Source organism: Lissotriton vulgaris, chromosome 5 (assembly GCF_964263255.1).
Source record: "Lissotriton vulgaris chromosome 5, aLisVul1.2, whole genome shotgun sequence".
NCBI lineage: Eukaryota > Metazoa > Chordata > Amphibia > Caudata > Salamandridae > Lissotriton > Lissotriton vulgaris.
Window position 1 is genome coordinate 1,395,786,932 of NC_141693.1, and position 18,264 is coordinate 1,395,805,195.

General features: G+C 46.2%; 1 protein-coding gene across 1 annotated transcript in view; it reads right to left on the bottom strand.

Annotated features, from left to right (window-relative positions):
• MOV10 (Mov10 RNA helicase) overlaps nucleotides 1–18,264 on the bottom strand; it is a 360,143-nt gene that overhangs the window by 198,977 nt on the left and 142,902 nt on the right. Inside the window, exon 7 of the mRNA XM_086923342.1 lies at nucleotides 2,026–2,188. Within this exon, the coding sequence (XP_086779468.1) occupies nucleotides 2,026–2,188 (163 nt within the window). The remainder of the gene's footprint in view (nucleotides 1–2,025; nucleotides 2,189–18,264) is intronic.

The following is an 18,264-nucleotide window of genomic DNA, read 5'->3' on the forward strand; positions in this document are numbered from 1 at the left end:
TTGCAGGCTTCCATTGCTCTTACAGGGGGAAGGGAACTCAGGAGGTGGGGGCGGCCCTGTTCCTTTGCCCTCCCTGCCCACGGCGGCTTTTCTCCAGTCCTCGTGCGGGCAGGTGGGTGGGTGGGTTTGCTGGGGTTGTGCGTCTAGTGGCTGCGGGTGGGCTTCGCTTGTGCACTAGCGCCCGGCAGCTCTTTACACGCTGCCGGTTGCGCTCTGACTACTCACATCTTCGTCACGGGGTAGGCAGCGGCGGCTGGCGTCGTTGCAGTTTGGCCCCGCTTCCTTCCGCTTTCTCTCCACCACTTCGGCCAGTCGATGGCCATACGCTTCCTTCACTCTCCTCCACCCCACCGCTGCAGCCTCGTGCTTTGCCTGCTGCGCGGCGGTGGGGGCTGTTGTCGCTGTTCTCGGGGCAGAAGTGTCTCCTCTACTGCGGGTGGGCTCCGCGGTGATCGCTTCCCGTTGAGGTTCACTCACCCTTGCCGCCGCAGCCTCCCAACTCACATGCTGCACGGCGGGGGACAGGAGACGCTGCAGGAAGGCCGCGGGTGGGCTCTGCTGGCCCTGCTTCACCTAATGTTTATTCTCAGCTGCATCGCACCTGGCCAGGCGGCATGGCCATGCAGGTGGGCTCCGCTTAGTGTTCAGTCATCAGGGGGTCGATCCTGGCTTGGGCGGCCCCCGGCTCATCTCCAGACTGGGGGCCTCGTCCCGGCGGGGGGTCACGCTGCTGCGGCAGACTCGGGTAGGCTCCAGTCGGTCCGCTTCAATATGGGGCACAGTTGCGGCCTGTGCATGTGGGCTCTGTCCAGTCCGCTTTCTCCTTTGTGGTGCTCCCACGGCGGGCAGCACTCGGCAGGGTTTGAGAGGTGCGGGGTGGGCTCCCGGTCACATCCTCATGAACATGTCGGGCTGGGGCTAAGCGTATGCCCCACAGGCCTCTCTGCGTCCGGCGCTGATCCACAGGGAGTGCCCTCTATGCAGGCAGCTCTCTCCCCCCTTATCTCTCCACCGACTGGCAGTGGCTATACACGTGGGCAGGACCCACCTCGTCGCCAATGTCGTGTTGGGCCTTAGGCCCACATGGTGCTGCAATGAGGGACGCAGACACGAGATTGTGGATTAGTAAGACTAGCCAAGAGCATGTGCGCTCCGCCCCATTTATTGTCTGGGTCACCTGACTCGTGACACCAGTGGTGGTTGGGTGTAAAGTATGGATGACATTAGAACAACTAGACCGTGTCCAGCAGGACACTACAGTGCCGAAGGCTGGCTGCTTGCTAATGATTATTCCCCAAGGAATGCCGCACCTCAGTAAGCAAATCGGACAGCACAGAAAGCAAACACAAGCATGTGTTGCAGCAATACTAATGGCTAACCTCCATATATTCAAAGGATGATTAGCTTTTCCTTGTAAAGTTGTAGTTGCGAGCATATATATTAAGTATTCAAAAAACGATTGGGCCCACACCTGGGGAAATAGGTCTCTCTATTTAACAAATGAACAGAGCTACTTTTAATGGCACCGGAAGGATTAAAAGCGGAGTTCGCTCTGCCGATATTAGACCTTGGATACACAACTATCTCTGAAGCGCACACACACACAAGGCATTTTCTGTACTTGATTTTCTTGGCACACAGCTACTTTATGTAAATACCTTTAAAATACAATAAATAGTACGATGCACACCTTCCCCGCCCTCTCCCCCCATGACAATAAAACCTCAAACACACCTGTAAGAGGGAACAAAGTGGGATCATATTATAACCAAGTCTTGCAGAAAGGTCCACTTATTGACTTCACTTGAACAGAGGGTTCCCCTTAGAACTCAATATCACAAAAATGATTCAAATGTTAGAATTCTGGAGACACGTCCTAACAAGGTAGGTTATTTATATATCCAGAATATGAATTTAAGAAAATAAGACTTCAATAAGCGCTTGACCTGCAAGAAAATTCTAATATCACATACAAACTGATGGAAACATTTAAAACTTCACCCACTAGAGGCAAAACATTCTTACAGACAAGATGAGAAGCTTTCTGTTGGTAGGATCCTGGATCATGCTCATGTCCTTTTGATCATATCTTCTGATGTCCACCTCCATCTGGATCTCCTCCAGCTGCAGCAAGAGCTGGAAGCGGCCCTTGTAATTTGAAAACTGCAGATCTGCAGAAAGCAATGACCTGGAAGCACAGCGAGAAATGCAGATTAGGTGAAGTTGTCAGCACTCCCCTTTCAACATGGAACAGGGTCTTTGATGGCATTGCTAAAACAAAGTGCACAAGAGAACGCTTCTCCTGGTCCAGGCTTAGGCAGTTTAAGCTGGGGTTCCCACTGGGCCTGTTGAGCAGGTGAACCGAGTCCTACTAAAACATGAATCGTTTGAGCCTTCTGTCTGCAGATCTGCTCATCATTTATACTGATGGGGGATAGAATGAAAGAAGGGTGTGGATGGAGACACAGTTAAGGATGAAGAATGGACAGAAGGGAAGAATAAAGTAAAATTGATATGAAAAGGGATTGTGTATATACTGATGGATGGATTCATAGAAGGGTCAAATAATGGATGGATGACTGGAAGGAGGATGAAAGGGCAAAGAGAATCCTCCTAAGAAGGGCTGGGTTTGCTTATTTTGCCTTCTTGGTGTTATTAAAGATGTGGTTCAAATGTGGGTATTTTAATTTGATGTGGTTCAAATGGGGATATTTTAATTTGCTGGCTATTCCCTTTATGTCAGTCTATTCCAATACCAAAACTCCTATGACCGCATTTATTTTATTCCTCAATTTCTGCTCCTAAGGTACAGATGTACTTATCCTTAGCAAAGCTAGAACTCTTCATTTCCTCAGCTGGGTAAAAGCTCTCTATACATCCACAACAGTGGTCTGGCCACAAGACTATTGCATTCAACCTAACGGTCCCTTCCCTGGCACAAAGTAAGATACTAGATTCTGATCCTACTTCACATTTTCTTTGGTCCAAAACCTATTTATCTACCTTACAACAATTTCTTTCTCATGCGGAGCACGCTTTAGAGCCAGATCCAAAGCAGGCCACCGAAAGATAAACATTGGCTTAACACATCCATTTCCAAATCTGTACCCAAAAAATGTGGAGGCCCCCATAAATCCAAACAAATCGGTCACCTTGGTTCTATGAAACTCTCCATCAGAAAAAACAAAACTGCAGAAGACTTGAAAGAAAATGGAGAGCTAAATACAACTTCTTCGATAGAGTTGTCTAAAAGTAGTCCTTGGATAGCTATAAGGTTGCCATCAAGAAGGAAAAAATCAGCTTACTTTTTACACCAAATTGAAACTTCTAAACATCCCTCTAAAGATCTCTTTCAAGTCATAAACAAACTCACCAAATCTCCCGCAGATAAAGGAAGCAATTACACTCTAGCTTTCTTTGAGAACATGGCCTCTCATTTCTGTACTAAGGAAGAACAAATCTATAATCTGTTCTTCTGTCTCATTATTACAGGTCTTAACATCTGCTCTACCTCAATACCAGATTCCTCCTATGAACCGATGTCTTTGGATAAAATGCCTCAACCTAAACTCAGCCGATTCTCTCCTGTGTTGGAAGCAGAGGTGCTCAAACTTTTCATATCTACCAAATCAGGATCACCCCAAGATCCCATTCACCCTTAAATTCTCCAAAAAGTCCCTAATCCAATTGCTTCCTGTCTCGCCAATATTTTTAATGGGATGTTTAGATCAGGGATATTTCCTAAACTGTGGAAAAAGGCCTCCATTCTGCCAGTTGTAAAAAAAAAAACAAATTTAGTCGTTGATAATCCAGCAAATTATTGCCCTATTTCTAGGCTGCCATTTCCAACGAAAAAAGTTGAAAAATGTGTTAATTCTCAATTGACGTTCATCCAGGACAACGAGATACTGGACCCTGCCAAATTCGATTTTAGGGCCGAGCATAGTACTGAGACAGCCCAAATTAAAACTACTGATGACATAAAACCTATTTTGGATACAGGAGGGTCTGCAGCACTTATCCTCCTTGAATTGTCGGCGGCATTCGATACGGTAGACCATGCCACCCTCATAGACCGCCTTGAAAAATTGGGTATCACCGGCAAGCTGCTGACTTACTTAAGTCATTCTTAACAGATAGGGAGTACTCAGTAGGATGGGAAACCTTACATCCAAGCCTTACTCTGAAGCAAAGCATGTTGGCCTACGGAGTTGGAAACACTTCCCATCTGGTCCAAAAAGTAAAAAATCTGGGCATAGTTATTTATTTATTTTAAATCTTTTTATTATTTTAAAACAAGAAAAAACGAAATAGACATATCTGGTGCCATACACTGCAACATAATAGGGCGGACAGGTACAAAGGCAGGATATACTTGCAGTAACAGAAGAATTGCTGAGATGCCTGCGCTAATAAGTACGAAGCAAGATTAGTAGCATTACAATCGACAAACAATTTAAGCGCCGGCCCTCAAAACCCGCCCACCCATAAAATCAGAATAGTAGACAAAGCATGGCAACCAGACACTGGAAGGTAAACAAAATCAGGATATTTCGCCAATATTGCTATTAGGGGAGAAACCAAAGAGAAGATTGAAGAAAAGAAAACCCTAAGAATGTGAACCGAAATAAAATAATAAACCCATCCCCCCACCCTGCACCCCTGCATATGGCTATCGCCTAACCCCAACTAGCAGTGTGCCTGTCGCCCAGACTAACTAGATTCTAAAAATAGAAAAGAGAAAAACATAGGGGAGGGCATTTTCGTATGGGCTCCCGGTCCCCTTCCCCCCCCCGGCCTGAGAAAAGCACCCCCTATGATGAAAATACAATGTTACAGAAATCACAAAAACAGTAAATTAGGGGGAGCTATGATACACCGCCCAGCCTTCTGTTAGATCAACAGTCTCGATTCTCACATCCATTAAGCCCATAGTACCAACCCCGGTCAATCGAACTCAGCCTTGGCCCTTCCGAACCATCATGCGAACCCCTCCCGGTAGGATAACCACTTCTACAGGATAATCAAAACGCAGAAAGAGTCCAAAAAAATTCAGTCCAACAAATATCAAAGTCAGTGATTCCTCAAGGACTCCATCAGCACAGAAACGCTCCCTCACAGACGGATAGTTCCAATGTTGTTTTCTCCACAATCGCGTGGTCATCAAAGAGGGAAAGGATGAAACGGAAGTCCAAAAACAATTACCGACAGGAATCTCTGGGAAGGGAACGCCAATCGATTCTCCCAAAGTCAGCAGTGATGGTAGACGTAGTAAAATGTTCGAAACACCGGGTTCAGGATTCTCCAGAATACCGACGAGGGCTTCGGCGCTTCTTGTCGCACAGGGTCCTTGTACAAAGCCAAGATGGTCGCCTTGTAAATCGCAGCTGGCAGCAGTTCTTGCAGTAGAGTAGGGTCCGGTTTCACACACTCCTTCTCAGATATGCCCGAAATCATTTTGTGAATTCGGGCATCCATATTTAAATGAAATGCCCCGATGGCTGCCAATACGGTCCTTAGAGACTGCTCACGCTCCGTCCGGTCCATTTCTCCCCGCACAGTACAGATCATTTTCACTTCCCCCAGAGAGCCCAGTTTCTCCGGGGGAACAGACAGGGGGGGAATGGACAGCGTCAGAGGGTGACTGGTCTGTTCCTGCAGCAGCAACCTGCACTTCGCTGCCGCGAGCGAAGACCCCGACCCATCGAGCCCCGGCGAGGGGGAAACCGGGTCCGCGGGACAGGGGCCCCCATCCACAGCCACTGTTGTGTCACGTCACTCCTCCCTCGATGTTAGTCACACAGAATGACCGCCGTCAAAATCGGGCAAAAAAAGAACTCCACTGTGGTAGACCGAACCCTGCTTGGTTCTCACGGCTGATGTTGTTCAACTGCAACCCGGCTGGGTCAAAACTCGAGGCCCCGGCTCTCCTGTTGGACTAGGCCGCAAACTTCAATTCGCCACAACTCAGTCAATGAAGCCAATTAAGTTTTTGGGATTGCACCTTCGGAGTGCGCATCAGTTCATCCACACGGAGGTCGGGCGTAAAAACAGGATTAACGACAGGATCATCTGGCAGGATACGGAGGTCGGCGGAGCCGGGAGCCTAAGCAGCCATCTTGTTTGCTAGCGTGGCTCCTCCTGTGCATAGGTATTGATGAGAAATTGAATCTCAAAAAACACATCTGCTCGGTCATTTCACTTTGAGAATCATTAAGAAAATTCTCCTGTTCATTCCCCTTGCCACCAGAGAACAGTTATTTCTCTACTAATCCTTTCCACGTTGGATTACTGTAATGGTATATACGTTAAGGGCCAAAAAAAGTTTATTAGGAAATTACAAAGTATCCAAAATGCAGCAGCTAGGCTCATACTAGACTTATCTAAATTTAACCCGGTCTCAGCTTGTATCAAAAAGCTATACTGGCTTACAGTGGATAAACGAATTTAAGGTTTTGTGCCTCACTTATAAATCTGCACAAGATTCTGGAACCAGGTTCCTTAAACAATTCCTCTCTTGGTATATACCTAAACTAGATCTAAGGTCTAAAAATACTTATCTTGCGCCCTAGATTTAAGAGACTTATAATGGGAGGGTGGAGGGTTTGTTTCTCCTCTAAAGCAGCATCGTGCAGCATCGCTTTGGAATAACCAACCCATAAATATCAAAGCAGCTCCCACGTTATTGAGTTTTAGGAAAAGTGCTACAACGTGGCTTTTTAATGCCTAGCCACCTTCGTTCCCTCAACACTTTAAACACCCCAACTCAGCGCCAAGACACCCTTGGGTAATCGTGCACTTTCGAAGTTTCTGTAACATAACATACGTCAGTTAATCAACAAAAGTAGCGTATGTGAACCTCACTTTAAGAATTTTCTTACATGTGTTAGTCATGTATGCCTTTGCTATTTTTACACAGGCCATGCCCCAACAACTTCTTTAAACATGTTTTTATGGAAGCCCACTATGGCAACCCTGAAAACGTAGACATTGACCAGACTAAACTACAATCTGACATTTCTCCTCTCAATTTCTCCCACTACTACTTATACCAAGACAGGATTACAGTTTAAGCCGATTTGGAGAAACATCAACTTTCCTTAACAGGTTGTACTGTTCGCTTCGCACATGAGCATCCAACTGAATTATTGTACTAGACAAGAAATATAATGTGTCCGTTTTCGGAGACGGATTGGTCCATTCATCTTGTGGCAGATCTAAGTAGTCCTACATAATTTCATGAATAAAATGATACAGGCCAAACAGTGGCACCAGACAACTTGGCCACTGATGATGAATTTTCAGAAATTCATCAAATGGCACCTGGACATGGCAAGCATTAGTGCCACACAAATTGTGGGACATGCCTTATTGGCAAAGCCCAATCTCATTTGAAGATCATTTGATCTGCTCGGTGTACCAGCCACAGACATTTAGCGGATACGCGTCATCTTTCACTGCTTGATTTTCTTCTCTGCAGCCACCTCACAGCTGCTTTTTATCTAATCACCATCTCCTCGCACTTGCCATTTCCTGGAAATTAAGGACTAACCTTTTATTATTATTATTTTTACCCACTGTAAGTTACCTAATTTTCCCTTCCTTACTCTTTTCTGCTACATGTAATCCAATATTTCGTTTTATTTGTAGAATATTTTTATGCCGTTTTATATTGTGTTTAAGGTCCCTTGCTCCCCCCCTAATCAATTGCCTTCGAAACGAAGTAAGGAGTAGTTTCTTACCTGTAACTCCAGTTCTGTAGTAGGGGTATCTCTCTTATAGTCATAATCACGTGAATAGTCCCGCCCATGTGCGTGGACCCCAGAGCAATCGAAATAGTCTCTTAAATTGTCCTCTTCTGCAGTCCTGCAAGACACTTAAGAGAAAATCAAAGACAAATAATGCAGCCTGAAATTAACAAGGCTACTCTAGCCAGTACTTCATCCTGAAGTGAAAAAAAGAAAGCCAGATAACACTGAAATTTAACGTTTTGCTAAGTTTCACACACAGAAACTCCCCTTCACAAAAATCCTTTGTCATGATAGAGAGGAAGGGTTGGACAGACAATCCCCATAGGCTGCCATTATGTGTCTGTAAATGGATACCGTGCCTTTAAGGAACTCTCCAGAGACCCTCGGTATCCCATGATGCATAGCCAAAGGCTAGTTACTTTCAGTTCTGTTTGAAGGTGTATAAAGCCAGGCCTGTAGCATTCAAGGTAATACAGTTTCATTCACCGGGGAGGAAGGCGGGTTGCTTAGGACTATAACAGAGATACCCCTACTACAGAACTGGAGTTACAGGTAAGAAACTACTCCTTCTGTAGTAGGGGACCTCTGTGTTCATGTGAATAGAATGGCAAGCCCATCCCCACAAACCGAACCCAGCGGTGGAGGAAATAGACAGAACCACTACTGTGCAAATAAATTTCTCAGCAAAGCCTGCCCAACCTGAGCATCTGCCTTGGCATCAGAGTCCAGGCAGTAGTGTTTAGCAAAGGTATGGACTGACTTCCAATTGGCAGCCCTACAGATGTCTGCAATGGGAACATTACGCAATAAAGCCGCAGTAGCAGCTTTACCTCTGGTAGAGTGAGCCTTAGGCTTACCCCGTAGAGTCTGGTTAGCTTTCTGGTAACACAGCTGAATACAGGACACAATCCACTGAGAGATAGGCTGTTTAGAGGTGGCAAGACCAGTCCTGACCAATCCATAATTAACAAATAATTGATCAGATCTACGCATCTCCTTGGTCTTATCCAAGTAAAATTTCAACACCCCTCTCACATCAAGGGAATGAAGGGACCGAAGGGACCTCCCCACCGAAGAGGAAGGATGCTGAAAAAATGTGGGTAAGGTGATTGGTTGGTTCACATGGAAATCTGACACCACCTTAGGAAGGAACTTCGGGTGAGTTCTCATCACAACCTTAGATGCATGAAATACAGTATAGGGCTCTTGGCAGCAGAGAGCCTGGATCTCACTCACCCTGTGAGCCGATGTTATAGCCACAAGGAAAGCTGCCTTCCAGGACAGATGCTGTAGAGAAGCCTTATGAATAGGCTCAAAAGGCTCCTTCATTAGTCTAGACAGCAACACAATAAGCTCCCACAGAGGCGAAGGACGCCTAATGGGAGGAAACACCTTCCAGAAATATTTTGATGAATGGGATTTGGAAAAAGGAAGTTTGTGAAGGGCATTTCCTATACGCAGTTAAAGCTGCTAGGTGAACCTTAATGGAATTAAAGTTAAGGCCAGATTGAGCCAAATGCAGTAAGTATGAGAGGATGACATCCTCCTTGCAGGATGTAGGGTCTGCACCCTTAGAGGTGCACCAAATGCAGAATCTCTTCCATTTGTATGCATAGAAAGCCCTTGTAGATTGTCTTTTTGCCTCTTTTAGTATCTCCATGCAGTTCTGAGGCAGATTTAAATGTCCATACTGCACTAGCTCAGGAGCCATGCTGTCAAACTCAACGACGAGAGGTTGGCATGCACCATCAGCCCTCCGAACTTCGTGAGAAGGTCCGGCCGACACGGAAGTCGAAAATGCGGCAGGAGAGACCAGTGTAGGAGGTCAGTGAACCAAAAACAAGAAAGGAACTCCCTCTCGACCTATATCCACTTTATCATTGGGGAAAGCCTCCAATAACACGGGCATACATAAAACACATCTTCAACTTTATAAATTATTTATTCATTTTTATTTTTAGGGTTTTTTTGTGCAGCCGGTATGCTGGTGTAGCTCTGGGACGTATGTGAACACTGTCAAACAGGCATTCCATTTGATGAATACACCCTATAAAAATTCTTACCAGAGCTACAGTGTCTGTAGAGAAGTATCAGACAACTGCAGGATTCGTACAGCAATACATTACATTTGCTCAGCGGGAATAAGAAGTATATCGGGATCTCCTTTGAAACATATATGAAAGGTGTTCTGCTCGTAAGAGAAAGTGCATTCTGTTGAAATCTTCTTAAAGCCGATACTCTACAGGAGCCTATAGCACTGTCTTCACTGGCTCCATTACAGTCTTTTGTATGGGAAGTTGTGGTGCCTCTGTCCTTGGGCAGCTAATGAAAATGGCCTAAAATCCTTGGCTTTTAGTCAAGGAGTGAAGGTGCAGCATATTGGCACGTTGGAACATTACATTTTAATAAAGAGACACTAACTCCAGGTTGCGAGACACTCTGTTGCAATTGCCCCTGGCTGGCCCTGATAAAGGTGGTTTCCATTGCAGTTCCTCCACCGAAACGCGTTGGCCCTCTCTTCTAATTAGATCCAACCTTTGGTTGTACAGTGGACAAACTGGTGTAAAACAACGGGGTGTTTTTTCGGTTGTAGTAGAGTGATGTATGACTAGGGTGTGTGATTGAGTGGATGTGTTGTGTTTGTGGTTCTCGACCTGGGTTGTAATTACTGTCTCACTATTTTTAAAAAGAGATATGTCTATATATTCTGACTTTGTAATTATAATATGAATTTTTGTATATGTATTTAAAGAAAATCACATGAAATACAGTGAATAACTACCTGTTTTCAAATAAGAAAAAAGAAAAATATGAATTTCTGAATGACAAAAAAACCCTAAAAATAAAAATGAATAAATAATTTATAAAGTTGAAGATATATTTTATGTATGCCCGTGTTATTGGAGGCTTTCCCCAATGATAAAGTGGATATAGGTCAAGAGGGAGTTCCTTTCTTGTTTTTGGTTATTTCACCCCTCAACTCTCTGACCTTAAAGTACATTTGGGTGGGGGTCCCTACTCTTATTCATGGGAGGTCAGTGAACCACCACTGCTGAGGCCATTCCGGAGCAATGAGGATCTTCCTGACTCTGGACTGTGACAGTTTGATCAACACTGCCGGGACCAGGAGGATGGGTGGAAAAGCGTAGAGAAAGCTGTTCGACCAGTTGATCCACAGTGCATTCCCTAGCGTCCCCGGTTGGTAAGACGTGGTGGCGAAGTCTCGGCATTTGTTGTTTTCTGCGGTGGCAAACAGATCGACGTCTGGAGTGCCACACCTTGCCAAGATGCCTCTTAACACCTCGTCGTTTAAGACCCATTCGTGATTTTCTTGAACAAGCCTGCTGAGCATGTCTGCCTGAGCATTCTGCACACCTGGCAGATGAGTCACCGTGATCGGCAGGCCCCTGGCCAGCAGCCAGTTACAGATAGACTGCACCTCCCAAGACGGTGTGCGCGATCTTAAGACCCCCCCTGCTTGTTGAGGTTATACATTGTTGTTGTGTTGTCCATCTGTACAAGCAGGGAACTGGTGTGGAATGATGGTTGGATGGCTTTCAGCGCCAAGTGAATTGCTCAGAGTTCCAGAAAGTTGATGTGATACGCAGACTCCGTCTGGGACCATATACCCTGTATTTGAAGGTGTTCCGAATGTGCTCCCCAGCCGTGGAGAGACGCATCTGTCACAATGGTCTGAGTTGGTATCACTTTGTGGAGCGGAATCCCTCTGAGGAGATTGTGAGGTGAACACCACCACTTCAGGGACTGGACAGCGTGTTAAGACAGTTGGATCCTGTCCTCCCACCTCCATCATTTCTGGTCCCACTGATCCTAAAGACATTCCTGCAAGGGCCTCATGTGGAGGCGTGCATGTGGCGTGTGAAAGATGCAAGAAGCCATCGAATCCAGGAGAGAGAGCACAGTCCTCACCGTCGCAGAAGGAATGGACATGAGAGTCTGAGCCTTCCGAAGGATCGATAAGCGTCGCTCCTCCGAAGGACTCACGCTTGCCTGGAGTGTATCGATGGTGGCTCCCAGGTACTGCAGACACTGAACAGCAGTCGGGACAGACTTCGATATGTTGATGTGAAGGCCCAATTGGTTCAACAGAACAGCTGTCCTGTTGAAATGTAGCTGTGCTTTCTGAAACATGGAGGATTTCGTCCAGGTACGGATAGACTAACACCTTGTTCTTACTCAGGTGTGCTGCAATCACCGCCATGCACTTTGAGAAAGTTCTGGGCGCAGACTTAAGGCCGAACGGAAGCACTGCATATTGTTAGTGATTGGTGCCAACTAGGAACTGCAGGAACTTCCGATGCTTCCTTGCAATGGGTACATGAAAGTACGCGTCTTGCAGATCTATGGCGCACAGCCAGTCACTTGATGTAGTCAAGGATATATCTGGTGCAGGGACAGCATCCAGAACTTTTATCTGCGAATCCATGTGTTCGCTTGCCGCAAATCGAGAATGGGTCTGAATTAGTTTCTGCCCTTTTTGCGTACCAGAAAGAACCTGGAGTATAGGCCTTTTCCCCTTTGAAGAGGAGGAACCAGTTCGATCTGCCTTTTTCTTAACTGGGTATCTGCCTCCACTTGAAGTTCGTGCAACAGGTATTGTGAACGAACTGGTGGAATCGATGGAGGAGGGCTGGTGAAACGTAGACAGTATCCATTGCGAACAATATTCAGCACCCAATTGTCCCGGGTTATTTTTCCTCATCTCTGCCAGGTAATTCGGAATGCTTCCCCCCCCACCGGAGTGGGTAACAGAAGAAGGGGAAATCATTCCTCAGGGCTTAGAACCAGCGGGGCCCGTGTTCCCTGATGTGGACTGTAGGTTATCCCTGCCTCTCCGACGTCTCTGAAAAAGCTGCTGCTGCAGTTGTCCAGCCTGACCTCCTTGTCCGCGTTGAAAACGCTGGGAAGAGTATCGCTGTTGGTAGGGGCGGAAACTCTTACGCTGTTCTTTAGGCTTCTCCAAGCCCACAGCCTTGAGGGTCTCAACCTCCACTTTCATGCAAGCCATTTCCTCGTCCGCATGGGAACTGAAGAGGGTGGAACCTGAGAATGGCAGGTTAGTAATCTGTTGTTGGGCCTTCGGTTTCAGGGAGGTGAGACAACCATGAATGGCGCCGCAGGGTCACACCATAACAATAACCATGGGCTGCCAGGAGAGAGGTGTCCACAGCCGCCCTGATGATCTGATTGGAGACCATCAGACCCTCATTGAGAACCTCCTGAAAATCCTCTTGTTTGTCTCTAGACAGGAGTTCACAAACTGTTGGAGAGACTCCCACAAGGAGCGGTCATCACGGCCCAAGAGAGCAGTCGAGCTCGCTGCTTCCATTGAAGTAGCTGCTGTGCTACAGACTGTTCTCTCTGGAGAATCAAGCCCACGGCTTCCCTTGTCCGGTGGAACTGTGGTCGAAGGGGCCGTAGGGTGCTGCTTCATCATTGCCACCACTATGGTGGAATCCGGGGGAGGGTCCACCCGCAGGAAAGCAGGGTCTGAGTCCGGGGGCCTGTATTTCTTTCGAAGCCGTGATGGCGCCGACTTCACTGAGGCAGGCGTCAGGCATAACTCCATCGCCGGCTCCTCCAAACCAGCTACCAAAGGCAGCAGAGGACGAGAGACTTGCTTCCTTTGTAGTGTCTCAAAGATCACAGACGTGGAGGGGACAGGTAAGGACAGTGCAATGCCCAGTTTGGCCGCTCCCCTTACCAGAACCTTTGGAATGTGGTAATGTCATCCAACTGTGACATCCTTGGAGACGGGGAATCCGACCGGGTCGGCGAATATCTTCATGCTCTAGAGGACTCTGTGTCCCTGGTATATCTGGAGCGTTACCGCTGATGGCGATGACGACGGCGTGATCTGGTAGAAGACCTACGCCGGCTGCGAGAGCGATGTCTCGGCCGGGATCGAGACCTTGACCTTCTTGGCACCACTGGTACAGGTGGAGCCACCGGAAGCGGCTGAGGCAGAGGAGGTAGCGGTGGAGGTGTTGGCAGTCGTGGTGGAGGAGGAGGAGTTTGAGCAGGCGGAGTGGGCGTCCAAGACCGCAGCTGCGACTGATTAGGAGCCAGAGGCTGAGCTGATTCCGGTGACCTGGTTGGAGAATAGGTCCTGGAGTACTCAGAGTCCGATGTATGAATCACCCTCCTCGGCTTTCGGGCCGGCCTTGCAGAGGAAGCTCTGGAAGTAGTGCCCCTTAACTGGGAACGTCGATGCAGTCTTGACCTTGAACTCCCAGACGTGGAGATGCTGACCACAGAGGGAGACAGGATTCTCGATGATGAGCTCCGATGACATTTTGAAGTCTACTTTCGCCTCGACGTCGGCTTCCCCATCGACGTAGACTTTCACCTCAACGGTGTTGATCTTATCATCGACGGCGACCTGCTGTCGACGGCAAACGGCGTGTCACCTCGACGGCAAGTGCCGATGTCTCCTGGACTCAGATCGATGGCGATTATGTGTCGACATCGTCTGTGAAGTCCTCAACGTCGACCTCATCCGAAGTCTCAACGTCCTTACCCTCAACGTTGATCTTAGACGTCGTATAGACCCAGAGCCCTGGGTGGACAGGGAGCATATGGTAGTCATACCGGGCCTCGACGTAGTCGCCTTCGACGTCGACCGGGACCTGCATCTTTTCTGAGCCTGCTGTTGACTGGGGAATCCCGCAGATGCAGACGCATGGGTTGTGGAAGAGGAAAGGTTCTCTCCATGACCAGATGGCCCACCTGCAGCCTGTTGTCTTCTCTGATTCAGGCCTTGAAGACTAATCTTCTCCCTGTCACGCAGGGTTCTCCTGGAGAATGACTTGCAGATGACACAGGAGTCAGGAACATGAGTTGAAGGAAGACTAAGTATACAAACCCTGTGAGAGTCCGATTTGGTCGTCTTCCTGCCACATTCAGGGCACTTGTCAAATAAAGAGGTAATTTTGACAAAGAAAGAGTGGCTAAACTGCCCCAAAAAGACAGCAAAAGGAGAGTAAAGGCCTCAGACGTCGAGTGAAACACTCAAAAAAGCTACCAAAATTGGATATACCGCTAAATGTAGAGCTCAATGCTCCAGGGTCCTGCTAGAAGGAGCTGGAAAAAAGAACTGAAAGTAACTAGACTTTGGCTGTGCATCATGGGATACCGAGGGTCTCTGGAGGGTTCCTTAAAGGCACGGTATCTATTTACAGACATATAATGGCAGCATATGATGCTTGTCTGTCCAACCCTTCCTCTCTATCATGACAAAGGATTTTTGTGAAGGGGAGTTTCTCTATGTGTGAAACTTAGCAAAATGTTAAATTTCAGTGTTATCTGGCTTTCCTTTTTCACTTCAGGATGAAGTACTGGCCAGAGTAGCCTTGTTAATTTCAGGCTGCATTATTTGTCTTGGATTGTCTCTTAGGTGTCTATGCAGGACTGCAGAGGAGGACAACTTAAGAGACTATTTCGATTGCTCAGGGGTCCACGCACATGGGCGCGACTATTAACATGATTATGACTATACACAGAGATCCCCTACTACAGAACTTTAGTATTTCCCTTTTAATTCAGTTTATTTATACAATTAGCGCGCTTTTCAAATAAATGTATGCCACTCACTGTCCTTAATTATCTATGAACTTAGTGCAGGTAGAAGATTATAAGAACCTGCAACATTACTCCGTATTTAAGTTTTAAATTGTTCTCTTTAAATAATTTCTTTTAACTCAAAGAAATATACACATTTTATTAATGTATCCTGCTTCATTTAGGAATATTTTGACATAATATTCCAACATTAAAGTGAATCAGGATATGTTAGGTACTCACATTAAATGATGACTCAGCAAAGGGCCAACAATGAGATGGCAAGCAACAACAACAAAAAATAATGATGAAATATTATGAAAAAGAATGCCTACCCATCTTGCTGAAATCATAGGCTGGACCTCATACATTACTTTTTAGGTCGAGCCTACTACCAGCGCGCAAGAGGTGTTCTAGGTAAGATCTGGGGTAGTTCAGTACAGGAGGGAAGCCCCGCCCACTACCCCACCCATATTTTTCATTGGCTTGTCTCTTTGTCCTTTCTAAATGCCGTCTTCTGGTTCATTAGGAGGCTTGTTAGTCCCTCCTTATTATGGCAGTGTGGTCATTTGTATCTTCCCATGGCTACTGGCCTCTTTACTTGGTTGTTACATGGTACATGCCTGCGCTCGCTTTCTCTATTGGCAAAAGCGCCCTCCTTCTCTCATGAGGGGCTGGGGCTTAAGGTCAATGAACATTGCGGAGCAACCGCTTCCTGGCTCAGCGGCTCAGGTGAACAGGAGCGTGCCTGTGCTGTTCTTCTTCTCGGTCTTCTCCCAGGCTTCTGCCGTGCATACCTCCGGATATTTACTGCTGATCCAGAAGTTCCTCGACTTGTACGGACTTGTACGGAGACCAGATCGTCATGCAGCTCTTTGCCAAGGAGTGGGGCCAGTACATCGACCTGCCAAACTGCTTCCAAGTGAACGAGAGGTGCAAAGCGCAGCTTGCGTCCCTGCAGATCCAGGTGAGCGCCTGCCTTGTCCTAGCGATGTCTTTGTGGGGCCTGACGATCCACCTTAGTGCCCCTAGTGTTCAGGTCTGTCCAGCACCCATGATCAAATTGTCCTATAGAGTCCACAATGCTTTCTGATAACCACCTCTTTCACTTAAATGTTATAGCTTGCATCCTGAAAAATATGACACTGTCATCTTATGTATGGTACTTTACACGGTGCAGCATGTTACGGTGATGTGAACCTGGGCACTAGAAAATTTAATGTAGGGTAGTATAGGCCCATTACATTTCAATGCTGACCCTCAATCCTGGAAAGTAAAGCACATCAAAATGTCTAGGATTCATAAAAGGAAAGCAGTTGGAAATCTGAATTTGGTTTCCATAGAAACACAAAGCACAGCACGCTGCCTGTTTTTATCTGTCACACACTTCACAATCAATTTGCTGCAAACAAGATGCTTTGCTTTGATTGAGCGGACAGCCTTTAACATTTCGAAGCCTTTACAAGTTTTAGCCATCATTGCTTAGATGAAGGGGGGAAAGGGATGACAATAGTGCAAATGGCAACAATATGAATGACAGGATCAATATTCCCAATAATGATAATGAGGCTTGTTAGTCCCTCCTTGTTACCGCCCTGTCGGCATTTGTTACCTCCCATGAGGACTGGGTTTTTTACTTGTGGTATTACAACGGTCTCCTTCGTAAGTCAGTTAGCACAATTATTTTTTCTATTCTCTACGCATTGATGCAAAACTGATCGGTGCAGCTTTTTTTTTTACCGGTTTGTGCATTTTTATCATAATTTCGTGGTCGCTGGTAGTAGCAGACTGCGTAAAAACAAGCGCTATTTTCACTTTTTTATTTTGCAGATTTATATTACGCAAACTCGACCTGAAGGTACAATCTATGCGTAATCTTCGCTGTTCAAATAACTTGCACAAAAAAGATCTGTGCCCCTTTGTAGCTCTGCACCTACAGGGGCCTTAGGATTCGGGTCATGCCCTTCACTCGCAGAGGAGTCTCCCTTGCAACCCGCACCATCCGGGTCTGTGTTTTTATTAGTGTTCCTTAACCACATCTTGTTAATTTGTAGAACAAATAAACAGGCCTTTTAATTTAAACATCTCATATCTTGAACAAGTGATTATAAACTTCATGAAAAAAAGAAGAGGGTTCAGAGTGAAGCATCTCCTATTGCAGTTCTAGACAACATGCTACAACAAAACAACAATTTTATTTTCAAAAAAACAGTGGTCCTTAGACAGAGGAGAGAATATTTAAGGGAATAAATATAGACTAGATAGAACTATATTCTTTTAAGACGTGTCCAGCCGGACAGTTTTAATGTCTTAATAAAAAATAATCACAACGAAATTTTTACACAGGGTGTGATGGAAGTGGGACACCAGCCGATGTCCGACTAACCCACTAGACAAACGTACAAAACATACACAAATAATAGGCAAAGAAAGGTCATCTGAATATCATAAATTATAAGCAGATGATCCACAATATACACATATGCATGAACAGTTATTGTCAACTATGCAATTAGTGCATTTCTGGTCGACGACGTTTCGATCCGTACAACATTTTGGTTCATCCTCAGGACAGACAATGATTGCCTAAAGAAATAACAATTTCAATTTGGTCCCACTATGAGAAAATACATATGCCATACAATAACAAAAATTAGATGGGGAGAGAAGACATAAAAAGATACAACATGTCAGTTGATTAACCGCTTATCACAACTGATATTGCTGTGCCAGACTCATACCATGCCATGGTGACAACGGCGGCTGTGTGGGGTGCACGCTAATTACATGCAGTGCGCTCAGAAGTGTCTATATTTGGCGCGGCAGAGCGGCACGAGAGGAGCTCAAGGTGAATGTGTCTTACAAGCAATCGTGAAAATTATCACTAAAGAGGAATCATGCCACGAGGATGGAAGCGAATCATGTATAACAG